This window comes from Lagenorhynchus albirostris, chromosome 1, assembly GCF_949774975.1.
Source record: "Lagenorhynchus albirostris chromosome 1, mLagAlb1.1, whole genome shotgun sequence".
NCBI lineage: Eukaryota > Metazoa > Chordata > Mammalia > Artiodactyla > Delphinidae > Lagenorhynchus > Lagenorhynchus albirostris.
This window is the reverse complement of record NC_083095.1, coordinates 142704054-142724714: the sequence shown is the minus strand read 5'-3', so window position 1 is coordinate 142724714 and position 20661 is coordinate 142704054. Positions and strand designations below refer to the sequence as shown.

General features: G+C 38.4%; 1 protein-coding gene across 3 annotated transcripts in view; it reads left to right on the top strand.

Annotated features, from left to right (window-relative positions):
- LRRC28 (leucine rich repeat containing 28) overlaps positions 1–20661 on the top strand; it is a 185631-nt gene that overhangs the window by 113936 nt on the left and 51034 nt on the right. For all 3 annotated transcript variants that reach the window (XM_060155757.1, XM_060155748.1, XM_060155738.1), the window contains exon 6: positions 8714–8920. In XM_060155757.1, coding sequence (XP_060011740.1) covers positions 8714–8920 — 207 coding nt within the window. The remainder of the gene's footprint in view (positions 1–8713; positions 8921–20661) is intronic.

Below are 20661 nucleotides of genomic sequence, written 5' to 3'. Positions count from 1 at the left end.
GCTTCCCTGGTGGTGCAGTGGTTGAGAGTCCACCTGCCGATGCAGGGGACACAGGTTTGTGCCCCGGTCCAGGAAGATCCCACATGCCGCAGAGCGGCTGGGCCCGTGAGCCGTGGCCGCTGAGCCTGTGCGTCCGGAGCCTGTGCTCTGCAACGGGAGAGGCCACAACAGTGAGAGGCCCACGTACCGCAAAAAAAAAAAAAAAAAAAAAAAAAGCCTCTTGGGATTTTGATAAGAATTGTGTTATAGCAGTTTGGAGAGCAAACTGTCTTAACCAGTGTTAAGTCTTCAAGTCCATAAACATGAACTGACTCATTTATTTAGATATTCTTTCAGCAATATTTTGTAGCTTTCAGCAGATATTTTGTCTCTCAGCAGTATTTTGTAGCTTTCAGCAGATAAATTTATTCTCAAGTATTTTCTTTTTTGGTGATGTTGTTAATGGAATTGTCTTTTTTTTTTTTTTTTTGTCTGCGTTGGGTCTTCATTGCTGTGTGCAGACTTTCTCTAGTTGTGGCAAGCAGGGCTACTCTTCATTGTTGTGCACAGGCTTCTCACTGCGGTAGCTTCTCTTGTTGCGGAACATGGGCTCTAGGTGTGCAGGTTTCATTAGTTGCGGCACGCGGGCTCTAGGGTGCGTGGGCTTCAGTAGTTGTGACCCGCGGGCTCAGTAGATGTGACTTGTGGGCTCTAGAGCGCAGGCTCAGTAGTTGTGGTGCATGGGCTTAGTTGCTCCACAGCATGTGGGATCTTCCTGGACCAGGGATCAAACCCATGTCCCCTGCATTGGCAGGCAGATTCTTAACCACTGCACCACCAGCAAAGTCCTGGAATTATTTTCTTAATTTAATTTTTGGATTGTTTGCCTTGGTATATAGAAATACAATTGATTTTAAAAATATTGATCTTGTATCCTGCAACCTTGTTAAAAGTGTTGGTTCCTGGTGCTAGATCATGCCCAGTGGACTGGCGTGTTAGTAAGATGCTGGCTCTCCGCCAGTCCCTGTGCACCCCTGGTGTAGGCTTATCCCCCTGGGTGTGTGCCCCGCACCTTGTGGAGCAGGAAGGACCCCATGACTGGCCTGGATTTCTGAACCTGCAGAATGAGGCTCAGAGATGTCAAAGGACTTAACTGTGGACACACAGCAATGAGCCTGGTTAGGAACCAGGCTTCCTGCTCCCTGGGCCATGGGCTGTGTCTGGAGGGTGGGGACAAGGAGGATTTGGAAGGCAGCGTCACATGGGGCAGCGACTTTAAAAAAGACAGAGCTCTTCATTTGGTCAAATAACGGCCAGAGGGAGCTTGGGCGCATCCTCAGCCTACAAATACCTGAGCTGTTAACACTAGACCCCTGGAACTTCAGGTTTTAGACAGCTGGAGGCCTCATGGCAAAGGGAAGGGAAGAGCATGGACTCTGGAGCCAAAGAGACCTGAATTCCAGCCCGGCCTTCACCAGGCTCTACATGGGTGATCTTGACAGTGACTGGTTCTATCTCTCTGAGCCTTAGAGGTCCCATCTGGAAAATGGGGCAATGATGCCCACCCCCTCAGAACTGTTGTTGAGATTGAGGGTTACGGTGTAAGTAGGGTACCTCACGGCACACGGTGGATGCTCCCAGGAATGAATTTCCCAAGGAGAAATGCTTTATTCCATTGAGGTGGAGAGTCTCTTTGTACTGGGGTTTAGGAGTATTTCCCAGCCCCCATCTTTCTCCCCTCCCCCCACTTCACCACACCAGCTCAGGAGGGCTTTCCTCCTCTTCCTGGGTGAGGTAGGAAGAGTTCCTTGGTCCCAGTAGAGGGTTTAGAACACAGAGCAATTCCCCAAGGAAACAAAAAAAAAATAAAGTGTTTATTAGTTCCGATAATTGTTATTAATTGCTTAGTATTTTCTAAGGAGCATGTCATATGTGAATAAAGAAAGTTTTACTTCTTTTCCAGTCTTGATATTTCTTATTAGTTTATTTGTTTTGCCTTATTGCATTTGCTAGAAACTTGAGTAGAGAGAATGCTTCTTCTTGCCATGTGTGTATTGTTCCCCTAAACATAATAAGTAATTATTCTCTTGCTGTTTTCAAGATTTTCTGGTCTTTCACAGTTTATGATGTGTATAAGTGTGGATCTCTTTGTGTTTTTCCTACTTAGTATTTATGGAGTCTCTTGGATCTTTAGAGTAATACTTTTCATCAAAATTTGGAATTTATGGCCACTATTTTTTCTAATATTTTTTTCTTCTCCTTCATTCTCCTTTTCTTTTTATGGAATCCTGTCACACATATGTTTGTGCAGTTGATTTTGTCCCACAGATCTCTAACCCTGTTCACTTTACTTCAGTCTTTTTGGCTGGTTTCTGTTTGGATAATTTTTGTTACCTGTTTATCACTGATTTCTTGTTTGCCTATTTGGACCTACTGTTGAGGCTCTCTAGTGAATTTTTCTTTTCAGTTGTACTTTTCAACTCCCAAATTTCTGTTTTCTTACCTCTCTTTATTGAGAATAAGTTTTCTGTTTTTTGAGTCATTGTCATCATAATTTCCATCAAGTCTTTAAACTTATTCTTTTAGTTCTTTCAACATATTTATTATAGCTGCTTTTTATTATAGCTGCTGTCATTGTCTGCTAAATCCAACATCTGGGTCCACTTAGAATCAGTTTCTATTTACTCATTTTTTCCGGAATATGGGTTACCCTTTCCTGTTTTATTGTATGTCTTATAATTTTTTTAAAAACTGTACATTTTAAATGATATATTTTAACAACTCTGGATCCTGATTATGTTTTCCTACCTAAAGATTGTTGCTATCTTATTTATTTATCTTAGTAATTTGCCTGGACTAAAACATGAAATTCATTTCCCCCACAGTGACTGATGTCTCTGTTTCATGTTTTTTTATTGTTGTTATTATTTTTGTTTTAATTTTTAAGCCTAGCTTTCTATGATTTGGCCCTGTGTCTGTATAACTTAGTGGTTGAACACCTTAAGCTAGTAAGGCTCCTATCCTCTGCCAGTGGATCTGTGTGTGGATTCAGAAACACATTTAATGTTTAGGCAGTTTTCAAGTTTACCCCAGCTATTATTTTCTGTTGGGCCCTCTCTTTTCTCCTCTGTGCATGTGTGCAAGTTCTGTGTAGTCCTGGGATATGTAAATAGCTGGAGCCCTCTGTGGTCTCCCTTATGCTTGCTCACCACCTCCTGTCAGCCTGGGATATGTGGAGAGTCTGTCAAATACTTTCTGACTGCTTTATATCCCATTCTTCGTTGTTGCAGTTCTGGCTTATCTGCCCATTCCATTGCTTTCCCCAACCAGGAACCCCTCAGCCTCATAAAAATCATTGGTCTTTCATGTTTGTTTGTGACCAAGATTACTAATCATTACTGACAACAGTACTGGGTACGGGTTTTTCACATTTTGTTCCAAATCGACTCCCTGACTTTTGTTCCAAGTCAGCTCACTCTGTCAGTGAAGCTGTTGGTTCTTTGCAGCCTGCCCTGCCGTATTAGAACTATTGTCCTAACCAAGCTGGTTGGGGGAATAGGAGCCACCCCAAGGAAGCATGCCACAGATTTCTGTTCTTCTAATCTGAAGTGCAGTAGTTTTTCATGAGTAAGCTCTTCTCTATTTGTTGAAAAGCATAGGTCGATTTCCAGAGTACTGAAATGGTTGCTTTTGATAATTTTGTGTAATTTTTATAGTTGCTTTTTCAGCAGAGGATTTGGCATCCTTCTCAATCCATCATACTGGAAGTTCCAGCTTTTGCGGGGGGGTCATTGTTTGCATGGCATATGTTTGTATTAATTTATGTTTTATCTATCTATGTATTTATATTTTAAATGGATTCCTTTTAGATAGAATATACTAAGGTCTTGTTTTTAAGTCCAGTCTGGTCATCTCAGGCTATTTACTTTTAATGTTATTATTGATCTTGTTAGATTTAGGCCTGCCATTTTATTATTAGTTGTCTGTTTGTAACATCTGGTTTTCTTTCTTTGTTCCCTTTTCCCTGCCTTTTTTGGTATTATTTGAATGTATGTTTTGTATTCTGTTTTAATTCATTTATTGGCTTTTTGGGTTTATCTTTTTTTGAGTGTTTATCTTATTTTTAGTTATTGCTTTAGGGATTACATTATACAAATCTTTCAAAATCTGCTTTGGAACTCCTTTTACATTACCCCACTGACCTTTGTGTTACACTTATAAGTAGTATGCCATATATTGAAATGCTTTCAGCAGTTATGCAAAACTTAACTTAAAAGGAGAAAAGTGATAGTTTGTTATATTTACCCAGAAATAATAATTCTTAAATTTGAAGACATAATGTCTAAAACTTCAAAAATTTGGTGAAAGACATAAATTTACAAATTTAAAAAGGTCAGCAGACTCCATGGATAAGTTCAAAGAAAGCCATTTACAGATACATTGTAATCAGTCTGCTAATGACTAAAGATAAAGAACAGTTCTTGAGAACACCTAAAGAAATAATGATTCAAATAATTGTGGATTTCTTCTCAGACACCATAGTGACTGGAAGACAGTGGAACACCATCTAAAAGTACTGAAAGTAAAGAATGGTCAACCCTGAATTATGTATCTAATGAAAACAATTTCTAGGAATTACAATGATATAAAGACATTCCCAGGGAAACTAAGAGAATTTGTTGCCAGCATACCTACTCTAAAAGAAATAAAATTTCTTCAGGCTGGTGGAAATGATATAAGCAGGGTACTTGGATCTTCAGGAATGAAGGAAGAGCAGCAGAGTATATAAGAGTATCCTGTTGTCCTGGCCTCAGTGTAGGTTCTGAACTTGACCAAATTTGTTAGATTTATGTTTGGCTGATAGTTTTCCAGTTTTTAACTTGAGCTCACACTTTGGGCTCTGTTTCTTTATTCCTGCATGATATATTGCTACCCCAGGTTTATTTCCTGTCTCTTGTGTTTAAGTTAGAATCTTAGATAAAGTTTGTTTGACTCTCTTGTTTTCTAAAAATGTGCTTCCCATTAGCTGAGCTTAATAAGTATATATTTTAATTTTGTTAGAATAAAGATGCCATGTATAGTCTTATATTTGTGGCCTGTTTTAAAATGGTCATGAAAATTATGTTTATTTCACTCCACCTGAGAAGCTATTTAATTTTATTTCTCTCTCTTTCCCAAATACTTTCGTAGGATGACAAAATCGTTAATTTTCCAACTATATTATATATAGTATTTTACTCAGTATTGTAATTGGAGTAATATTATAATTAGCTCAGGTTTTTTCTAACAAATGGAAAGGCCTATATATTAAGTTACTTAGACAAAAATGTCCTTTTGTTACATTTGTTCATTTAATATATGCAGTCCTGCACGTTTAAGTCTTATTCATCACGTATAGGAAATAAGAAATGTCAGCTCCTGTTTCCTCTTCCCATTCCTTAGTATTTTGACCTTTGATACTGACAGTATGTGTTCTTTTCTTTGTCAAAAGTGTTATTAATTTTAATATCTGAAAATGTATGTGTATCTGTTAAAGCAGCATGTGAATACTGATCTGTTAAAAGTAAATAATCAAATTATAGAAAATTTAAATTCATAATCACATATTGTTTCCCCATTTCACAGTACAATAAAGGCAGTGCTGAATAAAAATGGTGGACAGTTGCAAGCCTTAGTAGTTTTTTTGTTTTTTTTGTTTTTTTTGTTTTGCGGTACGCGGGCCTCTCACTGCTGTGGCCTCTCCCGCTGCGGAGCACAGGCTCCGGACGCGCAGGCTCAGCGGCCATGGCTCACGGGCCCAGCCGCTCCACGGCATGTGGGATCTTCCCGGACCGGGGCACGAACCCGTGTCCCCTGCATCGGCAGGCAGACTCTCAACCACTGCGCCACCAGGGAAGCCCGCTTTAGTAGTTTTTGCAGCCATGTCAAAACACTGTTTTACACAGTTAATTATTTTTGAAATAATGATGAAATAGTTTATTTTGCTTTACTCCCATGTGATTTTGATGGATTTTTCAAATTCTTTTAAGTAGGTGGCTTATAGGTACTACAATTCAGAAGTATTGGTGTAATTAAAATTTTTTTCTACAGAAAGATTAAGCTTTTAGCATTGGCATCACCATACTTAGAGTATAATAGTCTAGAAACTTGAAAATTATCTTTGACTTTTTCCTGTTTCACCATTTTCCATTTCCAACCAAGCATACTCTCTGCTTTTCTTAAAATATCTCTGGAATTTACCTGTAAGCTCTGTCACACTGCCTTCATTCTCATCAACTGTCTACTTGTTTTCTCTGCCTATAATCTCTTTCCATTTCATTGCTTTCTGCATATTTACCATTTTCATATTTCCAAAAGAGTCCTTTCATCCTTTGAGAATCTTCAGGAAGTGTTATGTTCTCACTGTGATAAGTCCAAACTTCTCTACCCAGTCAGTATTCATTATCATCAATGTCTCCACCAAGCCCTCTGTACTGAACTTATTTTCTGCTTTTTTTCCCATTGGTATCTTTGGTACTTGTCGGGTCTCAAATAGTCCATTGTGCATGTTGTATTTATTTTTTCACTTGCATGCCTTTCCTCATGCTTTCAACCCCATCCCCATGCCTCGCTTGAAATGCTATATCCATTTTATTTTTGACCTATTCGAGTTCTCATTTCCTTCAATAAATTTTGCAAAAACTTCTCCAACCCTTCATCTAACTCTTCTTTTCCTGAGCTCCTATCACACAATGTCTTTTATATGTGATGTGATTCTTAGTGGCAGAAACCTTGTCTCATTCTTCTCTCAGCACCTGGCTCTGTGGTGTGTAAGCTGATTCGTTGCATTTCTGTCCCATTTCACTCCCCTAATAACTTTATAAAGTGACGTCAGGAAGATTTCTTGTTTCTTTTTCTTTTTATTCAGTTCTAAAACATGTTCTTCTGTCAACTCCCTCACCCCCACATGCCCCATCAGAAGCAATCTGAAATAGATAGGCAGACAGACTTGGCTAGAGGAAATACTGTGCTAATGGAGCCAAGAGTGAAATTGACCCCCATGTGCATCAGTTAGGTGAAAACAGAACAAAACTCCCATTGGGAGTCACAGACTGTTCATTGAATCCTATCTCCTGTCTTCAAATATGTATTTCTGTAGTAATGGGGAAATAAGAAAATAAAGTGTGAACTTCCTAGCACAAATCCCTTCTATATATTAGTAAAATAACTAGAAATTAATGTATTTTTGCACTTGTATTACTTTTATAAAAAATAGTTATTAAAAACGCTCCTGTTAAGAGTAAGTGTATAACAAAGACCAGCAAACTTTTTTTTGTAAATGGTGAGATACTAAATGTTTTTAGGCTTTGCAGGCCACATATGGTCTCTGTCATATGTGTGTGTGTGTGTGTGTGTGTGTGTGTGTGTATATATATATATATATACATTTTTTTTTCTTATTGTTGTTGTTGGGTTTTACCACACTTAAAAATAACCAGTCTTAGCTTGAGTGCAGTACAAAAGTGGGCCATGGGCCACATTTTGCCTGTGAGCCATAGTTTGCCAAGCTGTTTGCCAATAAGAAAAGCTAATCTGTGTAACTGGACATCCAAGAGGCAGAAGATTTTCTCTCCAATAGAGAAGACATTGCTCATACTAATCCAAGTCCTGAACAAACTGGAATGTGCCCAGTGGGGTGCATTCAAGTTGGGAGGATCATGAGAAACCTTAACCTGAGAGGAACAGCTTGTTGAACAGGGTCAGGTTGGAGAAGTGAGAGGTGGCATTACAGTGGTCTTCAATACGGAAGTTCCGTGATACGAGAGAAGCAGACTTGTCCTGCGCAGTGCTCCCTGTAGAGCCTCGAGTGCAGTGTGCTGTCCTGGACAGAGTAATGTCCTTCCCCTAGAGACTGGTTAGCAGAACCTCCTCTGCTCTGAGTGCTTCCTGGTGGTTTTCCCTGAGAAGGACAGAATACCTTATAAAGAACTTCCCCCCTCTTTCAGAAGTGGTGATTTGGTGTATGCCATGTCTCACCATGGAATAGATTACAAATATATACAAATATATTACAAATATAGACACCAATAATGAAGGAATATTGGAGTAAATGGAAGGATTTCATTCAGGTGGGATTAAAGTAAATCTTCATAGGATTTTGGGTTTTAAAAGAGGAACCACATGGCTAGACAATATCTAAAAATATTACCTTACAATAATTTTATTATTATAATCTTAACTGTGGTGAAAATTTCAAAAGCCATCCTCATTCTTAGTCCAGAAATTTTCTACTTAGTTCACATGAACAAGGTGCACTTACTGGGATACTATAATTTATGTTTTTAAGTCTCCTACTATCTACTTAGATAGAAGGTAAAAACCACAAAAGTAGCAAGAACCAGTTACCATGAAGTGACTGTAATTGTTCTTCTTTCACATTTGCGACAACTTTTGATTCATCGGGAAGCAGAAGCCATAGTAACAGACTTTTGGCTCAGATTCATCACTTTGTGTTTCTCCTTTCTCCAATGTCAGCACTTTTCCCTTTTTAAAAAAATTCTGGCAGACTAATTTAAAGACACCTACTTAAGTTGGATTATTTGCATACTGGACCTAAATCCTGCACTTCAGTATTAATGTCTATGGAAATATTTGCAGCTACTAATTTTATTTGGTTGAACTGTTACAGTGTTGATTCATTTTATTTAATTAATTCATTTAATCAGGATGCAATTTATCTTGATTTTGGTTGTAGAGGTTGGCGATTTGAAGGAGCTGCAGACACTAGACATTTCTACCAATCGTTTGCTAACTTTACCCGAGAGGCTTCACCTGTGCCTTTCTCTGCAGTACCTCACTGTGGACCGAAATCGTCTGTGGTGTGTGCCGCGCCATCTCTGCCAGCTGCCCAGCCTCAATGAGCTCTCCATGGCTGGAAACCGTCTTGCATTTTTGCCGCTTGGTAAGTAATCATGTTTATGTGGTAAAGCAAAACAGCTAAAGAACAAGATGGAAAGTCTTTGCTAGGAAGGATTAGTTAGTTTCCTTCATTCTGCTTATCTTGAAGATGCTTCTCTAAATCCATTTTTGCAGTGAACAAAGCATCATTCCCAGTTTAAAAAGTTTATTTCTGTTAGGGATTTCATATTTTAAAAAACTTGTGCTAAAAGTTTGTTTAGAGACAAAATATATGAGATATGAGATGATTTACTCAGAGAAAGGAATTAAAATATATGTATTATATATGTATATTTTGTATATATAAAATTATAAAATTGACAAGAGGTATTGAGCAATATGAAAGAATAGCTACTGTACAAATGTATCTGCTTACATGTTGACTTCTAGGTAAAAAAATTTTTATTGGGTATCCTAATGATTAGTATTGCCAGATAACCAGACTAGAAATTTTTAAAGACTTTTGAACTGCCTGCTGAGCTAGAAATGTCACCCTGGCTAATAAATAACATACTTTGCACTGTAGATCTCTGTAGCTGGCCCATTTTGATATATGTTAAAGAACATAGACCTTTAATAAACGTATTTATTTTTACAGAGAATTGAATTATTTTGTTAACTTGTAAGAAACAAAACTGCCATTTAAAAAAAATTAAAATTTGAAGGCCCACAGAACCCTAAACTGTTAGAATAAGCATCATATAATCCTATTCATAAAAGCATTTTTTATGAGTAATTTATCTCTGAGGGCAATGAAGTGAATAATTTACTAGCCCCTAAAAGGAAATATTTTCTACCGTAATACAGTATACATATTATTTTCAATTAAAAACCTCTTTAAGAAAACTTGAAAATCCTGAGAGACATGAACATCAATTTGAGTAATAATAAATAATTATCCAATTTAAGAAGATTACTTTTCTATAAATATAATTAAATTCTTCTTAGAAATTAAGAAAATAAAGTAAAACCATTTCAGAAGTAACCTACCTTTCTAAGAAATCAGAGGTTTTTTTCAAGTGAGAAAATTATTGAATATAAATTGGTATTAGAAAATAAATATACCTGCTGCATAAACCACAGGTTGTAGAACATTACCTGGAGTAAATCACCAAAACCTCTCTGAGCTTCATTTTCCTTGTCTGTAAACCAGAAATAACAATTGTTTATCCTGCTTACTTTAGAGTTATTTTCAAGTTGAATAAAATAGCTGTTTCTTATCCACTCCAGCTGTGGTTCCTCATCCCCCTAGTCAATTGCTACTCATTCCTACCTGCTGTTTCACCAGTGACACAGTCGAGCGTGTGCTGTGGTGGCAGTGGTGTTGAGAGAAGAGAGGGAAGCCATTCCAGTAGGCGGCTGACTACTGTTAACAGTTGGGGTGCCAAGGAGTGACATTGTGTGTCCTGCTGAGTGGTTACAGCAGCAGATGACCTGAGTGGCAGTGGCTAGTGCAAAGTGATAGAAATGGCTGTGGGGTAGAGGATAGAGTTCACTACACTTTGCCCGGCTGCTTTCTGCTTTCAGTTATGTACTGGGGCATCTCCTCTATGCACTGTGGTGAATGCTGCTGTGGCTACAGAAGTGGGCATCCCTTCTTCAGCACTCAGTGTTCAGTGGTAAGGACAGCCTAACAAGTTAGTTTCTATCTCCAGGTTTCTTGTCAACCACAAAGCCTTGCCTCTGTGATAGAGGAGGTTTTCCTTTGTGAACTTGTTAATATGTTATCAAAGAGAGGCAAGAGGGGGCTTTCCTGGTGGCGCAGTGGTTGAGAGACCGCCTGCCGATGCAGGGGACACGGGTTCGTGCCCCAGTCCGGGAAGATCCCACATGCCGCAGAGCGGCTAGACCCATGAGCCATGGCCGCTGAGCCTGCGTGTGGAGCCTGTGCTCCGCAACGGGAGAGGCCACAACAGTGAGAGGCCCGCGTACCGCAAAAAAAAAAGAGAGAGGCAAGAGGGTCTTCGCTGAGTTCTGAGGAGGGTCCCTCCCAACATTCAAGGTCACCGTAACTCTCAAACCTGGGACTGTGTACAGCCCAAGATATGGAAGGAGCTTCCACACTCCCCTGGGCGCCATCTCAACTCACAAGGCTCACAGCCCTGACAGGACACAGGCCTGTGGGCAGGCTTTACTCTACTTTAGAAAGACATACAAGCAAGAGGATGGTGATGAAGGTCATCCAGTGAGAAAGAAACAGGCTGCCTGAAGCAATGCTCTGCCCTGGTCTCAGAGAACAGCATGAGTAAAGGGCCAGGGGGCCAAGACAAGCACTGGTGGCCTTTCTATATTGTTGGGTTGGATGATCTTTGTAAAGAAATGGGTGGGACAACTAGAGAGCTACAGTATGAGGTTGCCCAAAGAGGGCTTCAGAAGAGCAGAGACAGCATAATCTATGAAGATGAGGAAATTGAAGCTGACAGAAATAACAATCTTCTCAGTCTCATTTTGGTTTTTGATTTTTGTTTTTGACACCATTGAAGGTGGATTTGGAAAGGGAATTCAATTAAGTCTTTAGGAAGAAAATAAGTCCATAGCTGTCCTTCCATGGAGTTTGTGTACTTGAAACCCTTCCTTGAACTCCTTTCTGATACAGCAAAGCCATCTAATGCTAAGAACTATGCGGGACAGTAGGCAGCTGCTGGCACTGCCTTTCCTCAGAGAACTGAACTGTTCCTGGAAACTTAGCATATAGGGATGCCTCTTTACAGTAGTTAGGAGATACGGTGTGTATACACATACACATAACTACAGTTTTCAAATAGAAGGCTCCTATGTTTAACCATGATTCTAATGTAGAACTTGAGTGTTTATGAAATGGGTGCTTTAATATCACTGCCTGTGATTGGAGGTAGGAGTCTTATTTTGGGGAGCTACTCGCTGAATTCAGTTTCTTGCCAAAGAACTTTGACTTAGGAGAAAAGCAGTTTTTTATGGGGCTTTTTAAAGGAATGTCAGATTACAGCCTCTTCAAAAAGTGACTACAGAAGCTATAGTAAGGATGACTTAAATCACTTGTAATACTATCAAAATTATTAACACTCGTGGAGGGTGTTCTTTTTAAGAAGAAAAGTTGTATCAAGAAAGAAGGATGTTCCTGCTATAACTATACCATGACAGCTGAATGACAGATTAGTCTACACACAGAAACTCTGTTCCCACTGCTGTCAGTGAGGAGGTGGGGAAATTAATAACTTGAGCCTCATGCTATGAGACTTAATAGAGGCCTTGAAACATGAATATTTGTTGTTGATTCAATATAGCTCTGTTGACTAAATAGCTCATAAAGATCTGACTCACCTCTGGGCTTCTGAAAATTTAGGAAAATACAAAGAAAAGGGTTTTTTCCTGTAAGACTTTTTTACTAGGTTTACTGGTTTCTCTTGCATAATTAATAAACCATTATTCAGTAATGTTTACAACTTATTTAATGTTGAATAATAGATACAAGTACTGTGAGGTTGCCCATGTACAGACTGACTATGGAAGAGCATTTTTTAGTTAGCCCCCAGGAAGTGCTGTGTCAGCTAAACTCAATGTCAGGAACTTCTGTAGTTTAAGAAAACAAAAGTTGCGCCCACGGTGGCAGGTGGAATTTTTGAGTGTTAATTTAGAAAACAGTGAATGAATTCTTAGCTAAGAACAAATGACATTGAGATTTATGGAGTGTCCTGGTGTGTAAACTACCATGTAGTAAACCCCAAAGTTAGTGAGAAAACAGCTTCCTACCAGTGGATAATTATTTGTGTTTCTAAATCAGTCCCAGGGTTGTTCCTTGGACATTCTAGTAGTGAAGTATTTATTTTCTCAGGAGAAGTTATTCTGTGTGCCAAGGACGTGTGCTATGAGTGAAATGACAGCTCCTTTATTGCTGTGGGTTATACCCTATAACTTTGATAGGGATGTAAAACTGGCCCTTTATCGCATAACAGGAGATCACTCCAATTTTTTGTAGTAGCTGTAGTCGTTTTTCCTTTGTAGGAGCTGGATACATTGTGTAGGGGAAAAAAAAAGATTATTCCAAGTATTGGTGCAGTTTTATTTAGAAAGTAGCTTGTAGGCATTTTCAAAACCCATGTTGAAATCTCTTCTTTTGTTGCAAATGGCATATAAAAGACACAAATTTTTAACTACACTTGTTTTTTCTATTACTTCTCATTCCTGCTTTCTTTGTATCTGCTTAGAAGGTCAGGAAAAGAATTGCTGTTTACTGTTTTTCAAGGAAATACTTAAGTCCACAAAGTGAAGCTATTAGAACTTCAACTCTAGGATGGAAACCAGATGGAAACCAATTAATAATTCCTTAATCTCAGACTTAGAGATGCATGTAAACTGTACTTTACTGAACCATGGAATGTATTTGATCTGCAGCTTGAAGAAGTACTGCCTTGAGGTCATTGTTTAATGGGAATAGTTTGCAAAGTTTGTAGCCTTAAATACGTTTCAGTGCTAAAATACTTCTTCTGGCTCAGACCAGAAGTCCCAGAGGTTGGAATCAGTCTTATTTTTGAGTCGAAGGTATCTTGGCTTTCCAAGGAGGGACCCAAACATGCCATTAAAATCGTGTTCTGTAGAGACTGTTGGGCAGGTCTCTAATCAAAGGCATAATGAAAAAGAAGAAAAGAAAGGCTTGAAAACAAGGTCCAAAAACTAGTAGTGGGAAGAAATGAGAGAGAAGTATTCTGTTAACTAAAGTTTATATGACCCTATTTCAGGAGCAAAGTTGTAACTCTGCAATGTATATTTGTTCAAGAAAATGGATGTGCAGTCCTCCTTTTTGAGCTCTATCTTTTTGCAAGTATTTATAAAAAAAATTTTTCATCCTGGTGCTGCTTACTCATCTGACTTTTTCCACTGTCTTAATGATCCCCTCTGCTTTATTTTTTTTATCATATCAGACCTTTACTCTTGCCTTAAGGTTTTCTTAGAGCATTAACAGGATTATTTAATATGGCTGACAGGATTATTTAACATGGCTTCTACAGTGTGGGCACACATTGACTTTACTATGCTAATATATGAAGAGAAAAGTTCACCTAGAGTAGGTGAACTTTAAAGGGACAAATGTATATTTTTCTCAAAGTTTTGGAATAGGATTTTGGAGTAGGCAGTGATTAATATGAAAAAGTGAACCTGTTTTCCTCAGATATCAATTTTAAAAAAGAATTGCTGCTTATTCTTAAAAAGGTACAGATGTGAAACAAAAATAAGTAGTGTGAGGGCTAGATTCATGAGCGGAATCTTTGCCAGCGAAGTTTTTGTTAATTTGGTTTTCTAAATAGTGGCAAGAATGTATGGTACAAGCAAAGTCTGGAAGACGTTGTCAGTTGACTTTAAAGCAAGAATCTGGAGTTTCTGTCAGTCTTAGTTTTCAGCCAAGTTCTTAAATTTGGGGAGAGGGAGGACAGGTCCCAGTCCAGCTGAGCAAGAGCTGAAGGTAAGACGCAGAGTGAAGATGTTTTGCTCTCCGCGCTGGCTGCCCTGGCCTAGAAGATGTGTTGCTGTAATGCCCAAGCCTGTGCGGGACAGTCAGCGTGAAGGCTCCTTCTCTAGGATCTTCTCTGAAGGAATTCTTGGTATTTCTTGCAACTGCAGCCCTAAATCTGTAAGTCAGACCTACCCCATCTTTTAACAGAAGCCAAGGGATATTTTGTTCATCATTTATCTCCTTGTCATTGTCTCCTGACGTCACACCTGGATGCTTGGGCATGCCCGTCCTCAGGTGCCTACTGCACCCATGCCGCCTGCTAAGGTAGTGTCACTTCCTACATTATGTGGGAGTGCCCTGCTTATATGGAAATGATCTGTTAAGGGAGGCTGCCTAACTAACGTCATGGTGAAGCAGGCAGGCATGCTTTTAAATTCCAGCTCTACCATTTAATAGCTGTATGATCTTGAGCTTAGAAAAGCTATTTAATTTGTCTAAGTCTCAGTAATGGGGTAATATTAATACCTACTTCATAGCACTTTTGTGAGAACTAAATAAGATTTAAAACACTTCTATCACTCATAAATACTACATAAGCACACAATCAATATAAACTTTTATTGTTTGACTAGACTGTAAGAAAGGGTTGAGACAGCTTATGTCTTATACCCTAAGCATCTAGCACAGTATCTTGCCCACTGCTTATAATAATTTCTTTATTACTTGACTGTGCAACGCAAGTAGAGATGCTAATGCTTGAATATTTAAACCAACTGCAGAGGAAGCCTTCAGTCATTCAAATTCATTAAAATCAATTTATTTTAATTTAACAGTTGATGATCTACTGTGTGTAAAATATCTTATTAAATTCACTGTGAAATCTTATTTGGTAAAAGTTGAATATATCAGGGAGACGCAAGAGGGAAGAGATATGGGGACATATGTATATGTATAACTGATTCACTTTGTTATAAACCAGAAACTAACACACCATTGTAAAGCAATTATACTCCAATAAAGATATTAAAACAAAAAGTTGAATAGATCAGAAAGAATATGATTATGTAAAAGATTTAATGGAGTGTGTGTGTGTGTGTATTTAGAGAAACTAGCACTTTAAAAAATTCATTATTCTGAATAAGTAGTCAAAAAGTTCTCTTTGTCAAACGCATCATGTAGGTAATTTAATTAGTTTTAAAGATAATTTTGGAATACACTGTAAATTACTCTGAATTCATTGTGAAGAAACCCAGTTTTTATAGTAATTAAAAATGTAATTGTGACTAATAATCTGTCTGATTTATTGAACCACAATAATTGGAATTACATTGATAGAGCATTCCAAACAACCTGTTTTGATCTATTGCTTTCATGTGTGGTTTCTATTACCCCATCATTTTGTTGAAGAGAATACATCATTCACCTTTTGATAAAATAAATGAGTTTCATGCTGGTTAGTGTGCAGTAAACAGATCCTATTTGGTCTGGCGCATGCTGTCATTCTATGCTTGCTTTTACAGTTACAGTTAAAAGAGCAACAGCCTCAACACACAGGAGGTTTTTGTTCCATCTTCAGCCATGTGGACTGCATATGCCGGGGCCTTGAAGTTTAAGGAGAGAGAGAGAATTGGAGTTTATGCAGGACTATTAGCTTTTGCTAATTTTTAAGTAACAATACTTTGATCTATGAGTCTGGAAGAAAAAAGAGGGAAACATTTTAGACACAGTACACCACTTTAAAAAGCCACATGAAAAAGTTCTTTGTTGCTTTAGCATCTTTGCAGATGGACAACTTCCTTGCTTTACATAGTTCACATACTTAGCAATTTTTGCACAGGAACTTAAAAAAATATTACTGCATGATATATTTATTGAAAACTATTGGTCCATTGAAATTAAGAGAAGGAAGAAACAAACCAGCTTATTAGCTAGTAGATTAACGGTCTCTTCCAAAGTTAATTATTGAGTGAGGATTTTCTTTTTTAAGAATAGAAGAAATAGCTCAAAGCTTTTTCATGCAGAAAGTACTTATATTTCAGCCTCATTATGATTAAAAATGCCATTCCTTTGTGCTTGGGGTTTTGCCAGCTGACGGCTTTTTGGCAAGAGCACACTCTCACAGCCGTGCCTGTGTAGCCTGTGACCTTGCTGGGTGTTTAGTTGTCTTAGCCTTGCCAGCAGGCTGTGCTGTGTCAGCTAAAGCAAGGGTTGCCTGGTTCTCTTTAGAATCATACACTCTGTTTTGTGATCTTCACTTTATATTCAGGAGGGAGAGATAAAAGACTAAGATGTATTGAGTACCACTGTTATGCAAGGGACCAAGCTTGACATTATATACATTGTTGAATCTTTATAACAAGCTCATGACATAGGTATTATTATCTTCATTTCACAGAGGAGTAACAGGCTTGGAGCATTTGAATTGGAAAGCCAGGTTTCAGAGGTCTGACTCCAAAGCCCACTACATCTTGTAATTTCAGTACTGCTTTTTCTTACTCTATTTGAGATTGTGTTATTTGCAAAGTTTAAATGTTTGTATTAAATACTCATGTCTGTGTGATAATATACTGGCTAATGTATAATAGATTTGAACACAGCTGATTTGTGTTTTCTTTCAGCTTCAGTAGAAAGTAGTTCATTCCATTACGGGCATGTATAAAAAATTATATTCCCCACACAAATTGGTCAGGAGGTATAAACAGAAATCTTTGGAATATTGAAAACCTGAGATAAGGTCTAAACCAAATAGCATTTTAAAATCATCAACTCTTCATTTTTTTACTATAAAACTAGGATAGGAGAGAGGACTAAACCATATAAGAAGTAGCAAGTGCCAAATTTTATTTAACTTTGTATTATGATCTTTGCATGTAGCCTCATTTAATTTGGACAAGCTCTTTTGTGTATATTAGAGGAGAGAGGTGTTTCCTCTGTCATGTCCCATTTTGTGTCCTTGGCTCAGGGAGATGAATTACTGTCTCTAGAGGCTGTTGCCTCCAACTCTTTTCTGTGCAGTTAAAGTATAGAAAAGAGTACCTTTTGCTGCATGCCAAAGAGAATTCTCTCTTAATTGGCCTTCTACTGTAGGCCACACTTCCAAATGTGTCACTAATAATGAGAATAATAATAACTGCCATATACTGGAGAAGGCTGTATGCCAAGAATTCTGCTTGATAATTTATGAACTTTGTTAGTAGTTTTCACTAAAATTAAGGGACAGCATTATTTTTCTCTTTATACAGATGAGGAAACTAAGGACACACATTTAGTAAATAGAAGAATGAAGATTCAGACCCAAGTTCTCTGACTCTGAGAGTGTGTTCCTGCTCCATTAATTAGTATCCTATACTCCTTACCACTGCATAAACTCAAGAATCTTTCCCTGAAACCCCTGTAGGCTCTGACAGTCATATCTGAGACCAGAGCTCATTTATATTTTATCAGTGTAGTTTCAATTTTTTAAAAATTCTAGACTTTTCTATATGCCTTTAAAAAGTCTGCAGACTTCTATATGTGATGAAAGGATTTGTATACAGTCAGAGAAGTAGTGAAAAAATATAAAATAGGAATTTTTAATGTAATTTTGAGGTCTCTTTCATTGCAAGTAGATTCTGATACTTCTATGTATATTTTTTCCATCTATGTTTTATAAGTTTGTAGCCTTTTATACCAGTAGAGAAGTTTATACATGTTTACTAAAGTAGCAATACATATTATTGTGGTAATTATGTATTCTTATGCTTAAAAAAACATACTGTATAGTGATTTAAATTTTACAGATTACTTTCACATTCGGTTTTAACAACTTGGTAAAGTTGAGGGGTTAGGCACTATTATGCCATTTTAACATATGTGCAAACTGAGGCTCTGATCACATGGCTAATAAGTGAAAGAACAGACACATAAGATATGAACAGACAATTCACAAAAAAGAAACTATGTAAAAATGGCCCTCAGACACATTGAAAAGTGTTCACACTGATAATTAGAGAAATACAAATTCAGAATGACAGAAATTTTTAAATAAGACAACATGTTTTAAAACTTGGTGAAACTGTGGGAAAACCAATGCTCTCATACATTGATGAAGGGAATGCAAATTGGTGTAACTCCTCTGGAGGGAAATACCAAAGAATCTACACATCTACACATGTATTTACCTTTTGACCTAACAAGTCCACTCCTAGGAATCTATGATGAAGGTATACTTCCAACAATATAGTTGTATACGTATACATGAGTTAGTATACTTACATATGTTTTGTAGATCTTTCTACTTAGGGATCCTAGAAGCAATGTCATTCCCATAGTAATGAGCACACCTAGCACTCAGATCTTGGTTTCTAAACACCATACCCTATTAAAAGGAATTAAGGCTCCTTGGAGAAGTAATTGATTTCAGGGCTATAGCAGGGAAAATACAAGCTGAGCTGGGACTGTCTTGTGGTGCCAGAAAGTATGATGATACTCAAAAAAGGATGAAAACTTGTTGAAAGAACATAAGGACCAATTTTAAGTGTTCCTAATTGCCAAAACTGAAACATTTTAACCACCACAATGAACAATAATGGTATTGGGTTTTTAGTCCTTACAATAAAATAATATCCATGAATCCATACTGTTATAAAAATCAAATAAATGGGGGAGAAGGGATGGCTCTTCCTTACAGAAGAATTCCAGTTAATAAATGTAGACAGAAAGATGGTAATCGAAAATCACCACTAAATGAATACCGTGTAATAATTGTTGCAAACAAGACCCATTGATGAATGCTAAAATTAATGGGCAAAACTTTGAGAAGGAACAGGATATTTACATAGTCTTGGGGCTGTAGTAATCTGAAGACTTGACCTGGGGCTTGGGGGAGCTGCTTCCAAGGTGGTTTACTCACATGGTTGTTGGCTGGCAGTCTCATTTCCTCTGCTGGAGGGCCCTCATGACAAAGGAGTTGTCTTCCTGAACAAGCGATCCAAGGGAGAGAGCAAAGAGGAAGCCACAATGCCTTTTGTGACTTACTCTGAAATCACAAAATCACACAGCAGTTCTGCTTATTGTGTTTGTTAGATATATTACAACCACCACACTGGGAAAGGGCATCTCTAGCTAGTAGGCCAGTAATTTTTTTTTCTCCCTAAGAGTTGCCACTTCCCAGTGCTTTTGTTGCCTGTTCCCAGTGCTGCCAATTTTGGTTCCTCTTTTTGTAACTTGCCCCAGTGCTATTCCTGGGCAAGAATACTGTGATAGGACTTGTAGTGGAAAAGAGGAGGTAATGTTCACTTTTTCCTACCCATTTCCATGGCAAACCCTTCCTTACCTCAATCTTATATTATCCCCCTCTCACTTAATGTAACAAATTATCCAGAACCCATCTGTGAAACAGAGACTTTATACAAGCCTCTTAATAGCTGTGATCATATTATATTACAGTTATCATTTTTCATGTCCGTCCTCAATATCATATTCATATCTGAATCCCCAAGGCCTACCATAGTGCCTAAAAGGTCCTTAATGGGTGAATGGGTTTTGTTTTGAAATGTAAATATGCTTAAGAACCACCTAATTTAGCTTTCTGGGCCTTTGTCTTTCCTAACTGTAGAAGGACAGGGGAAAAAGAGAGCTCCTTCAGCCTATTTCCTATTTTCACAAGCAGAATTATAGTTTGAAACTTTTCAGAGATTGAAAACTTTTCAAAGATTATGTTCTTACTTCAGGAGGCAGAGGGTTGGCAAGGCTACTGAGGATTCTGTTCTGTGCCTCTGTAACGATGAAGACAAATAGCTCTACCCTGTGAGTGACAGGAGTGGAAAGGAAAGCCGGTCGAACAATCTTGGGCACACAGTAGACAGGAAGGGATGACCTCAGCACTTGGAAGTGTCTCTGCTGCCTGTGATGGCCAGAGAGCACCTTCAGTACTTTGTGCTTTGTTTCCTCACTGAATCCTCCTCCAGTCTTTGCTCCCCCCTTGTCCGGCTACTTCTGCGAAACTTCTGGATTCTCCCTCTTTCTGGCATACTTGTTCCTATTGCAGATTCTTCTCTTTGGGCTCCCTTTCTCACCTCTTCCCATTCCTGGTACAAACCAATTCCTGTCCCGGCTTCCTGGCCTGCAGGTCTTGTCCATCCGTCTGTACCTCACACCTCACTGAGGACTGGGATTTGGGGTTCCCTTTGCTTCTTCCTGCCCCTGCAGCCACGGGCAGTTCCATCCATTCTTAGATCCACCTGGCTCCTGAGGCCCAGCCCAGCCAGGGTCAGATTGATCCCTAGCCCTCCTTTACCCCTCCTCCCATCTTTCTGCCCAGGGGAGGTGAGACACAG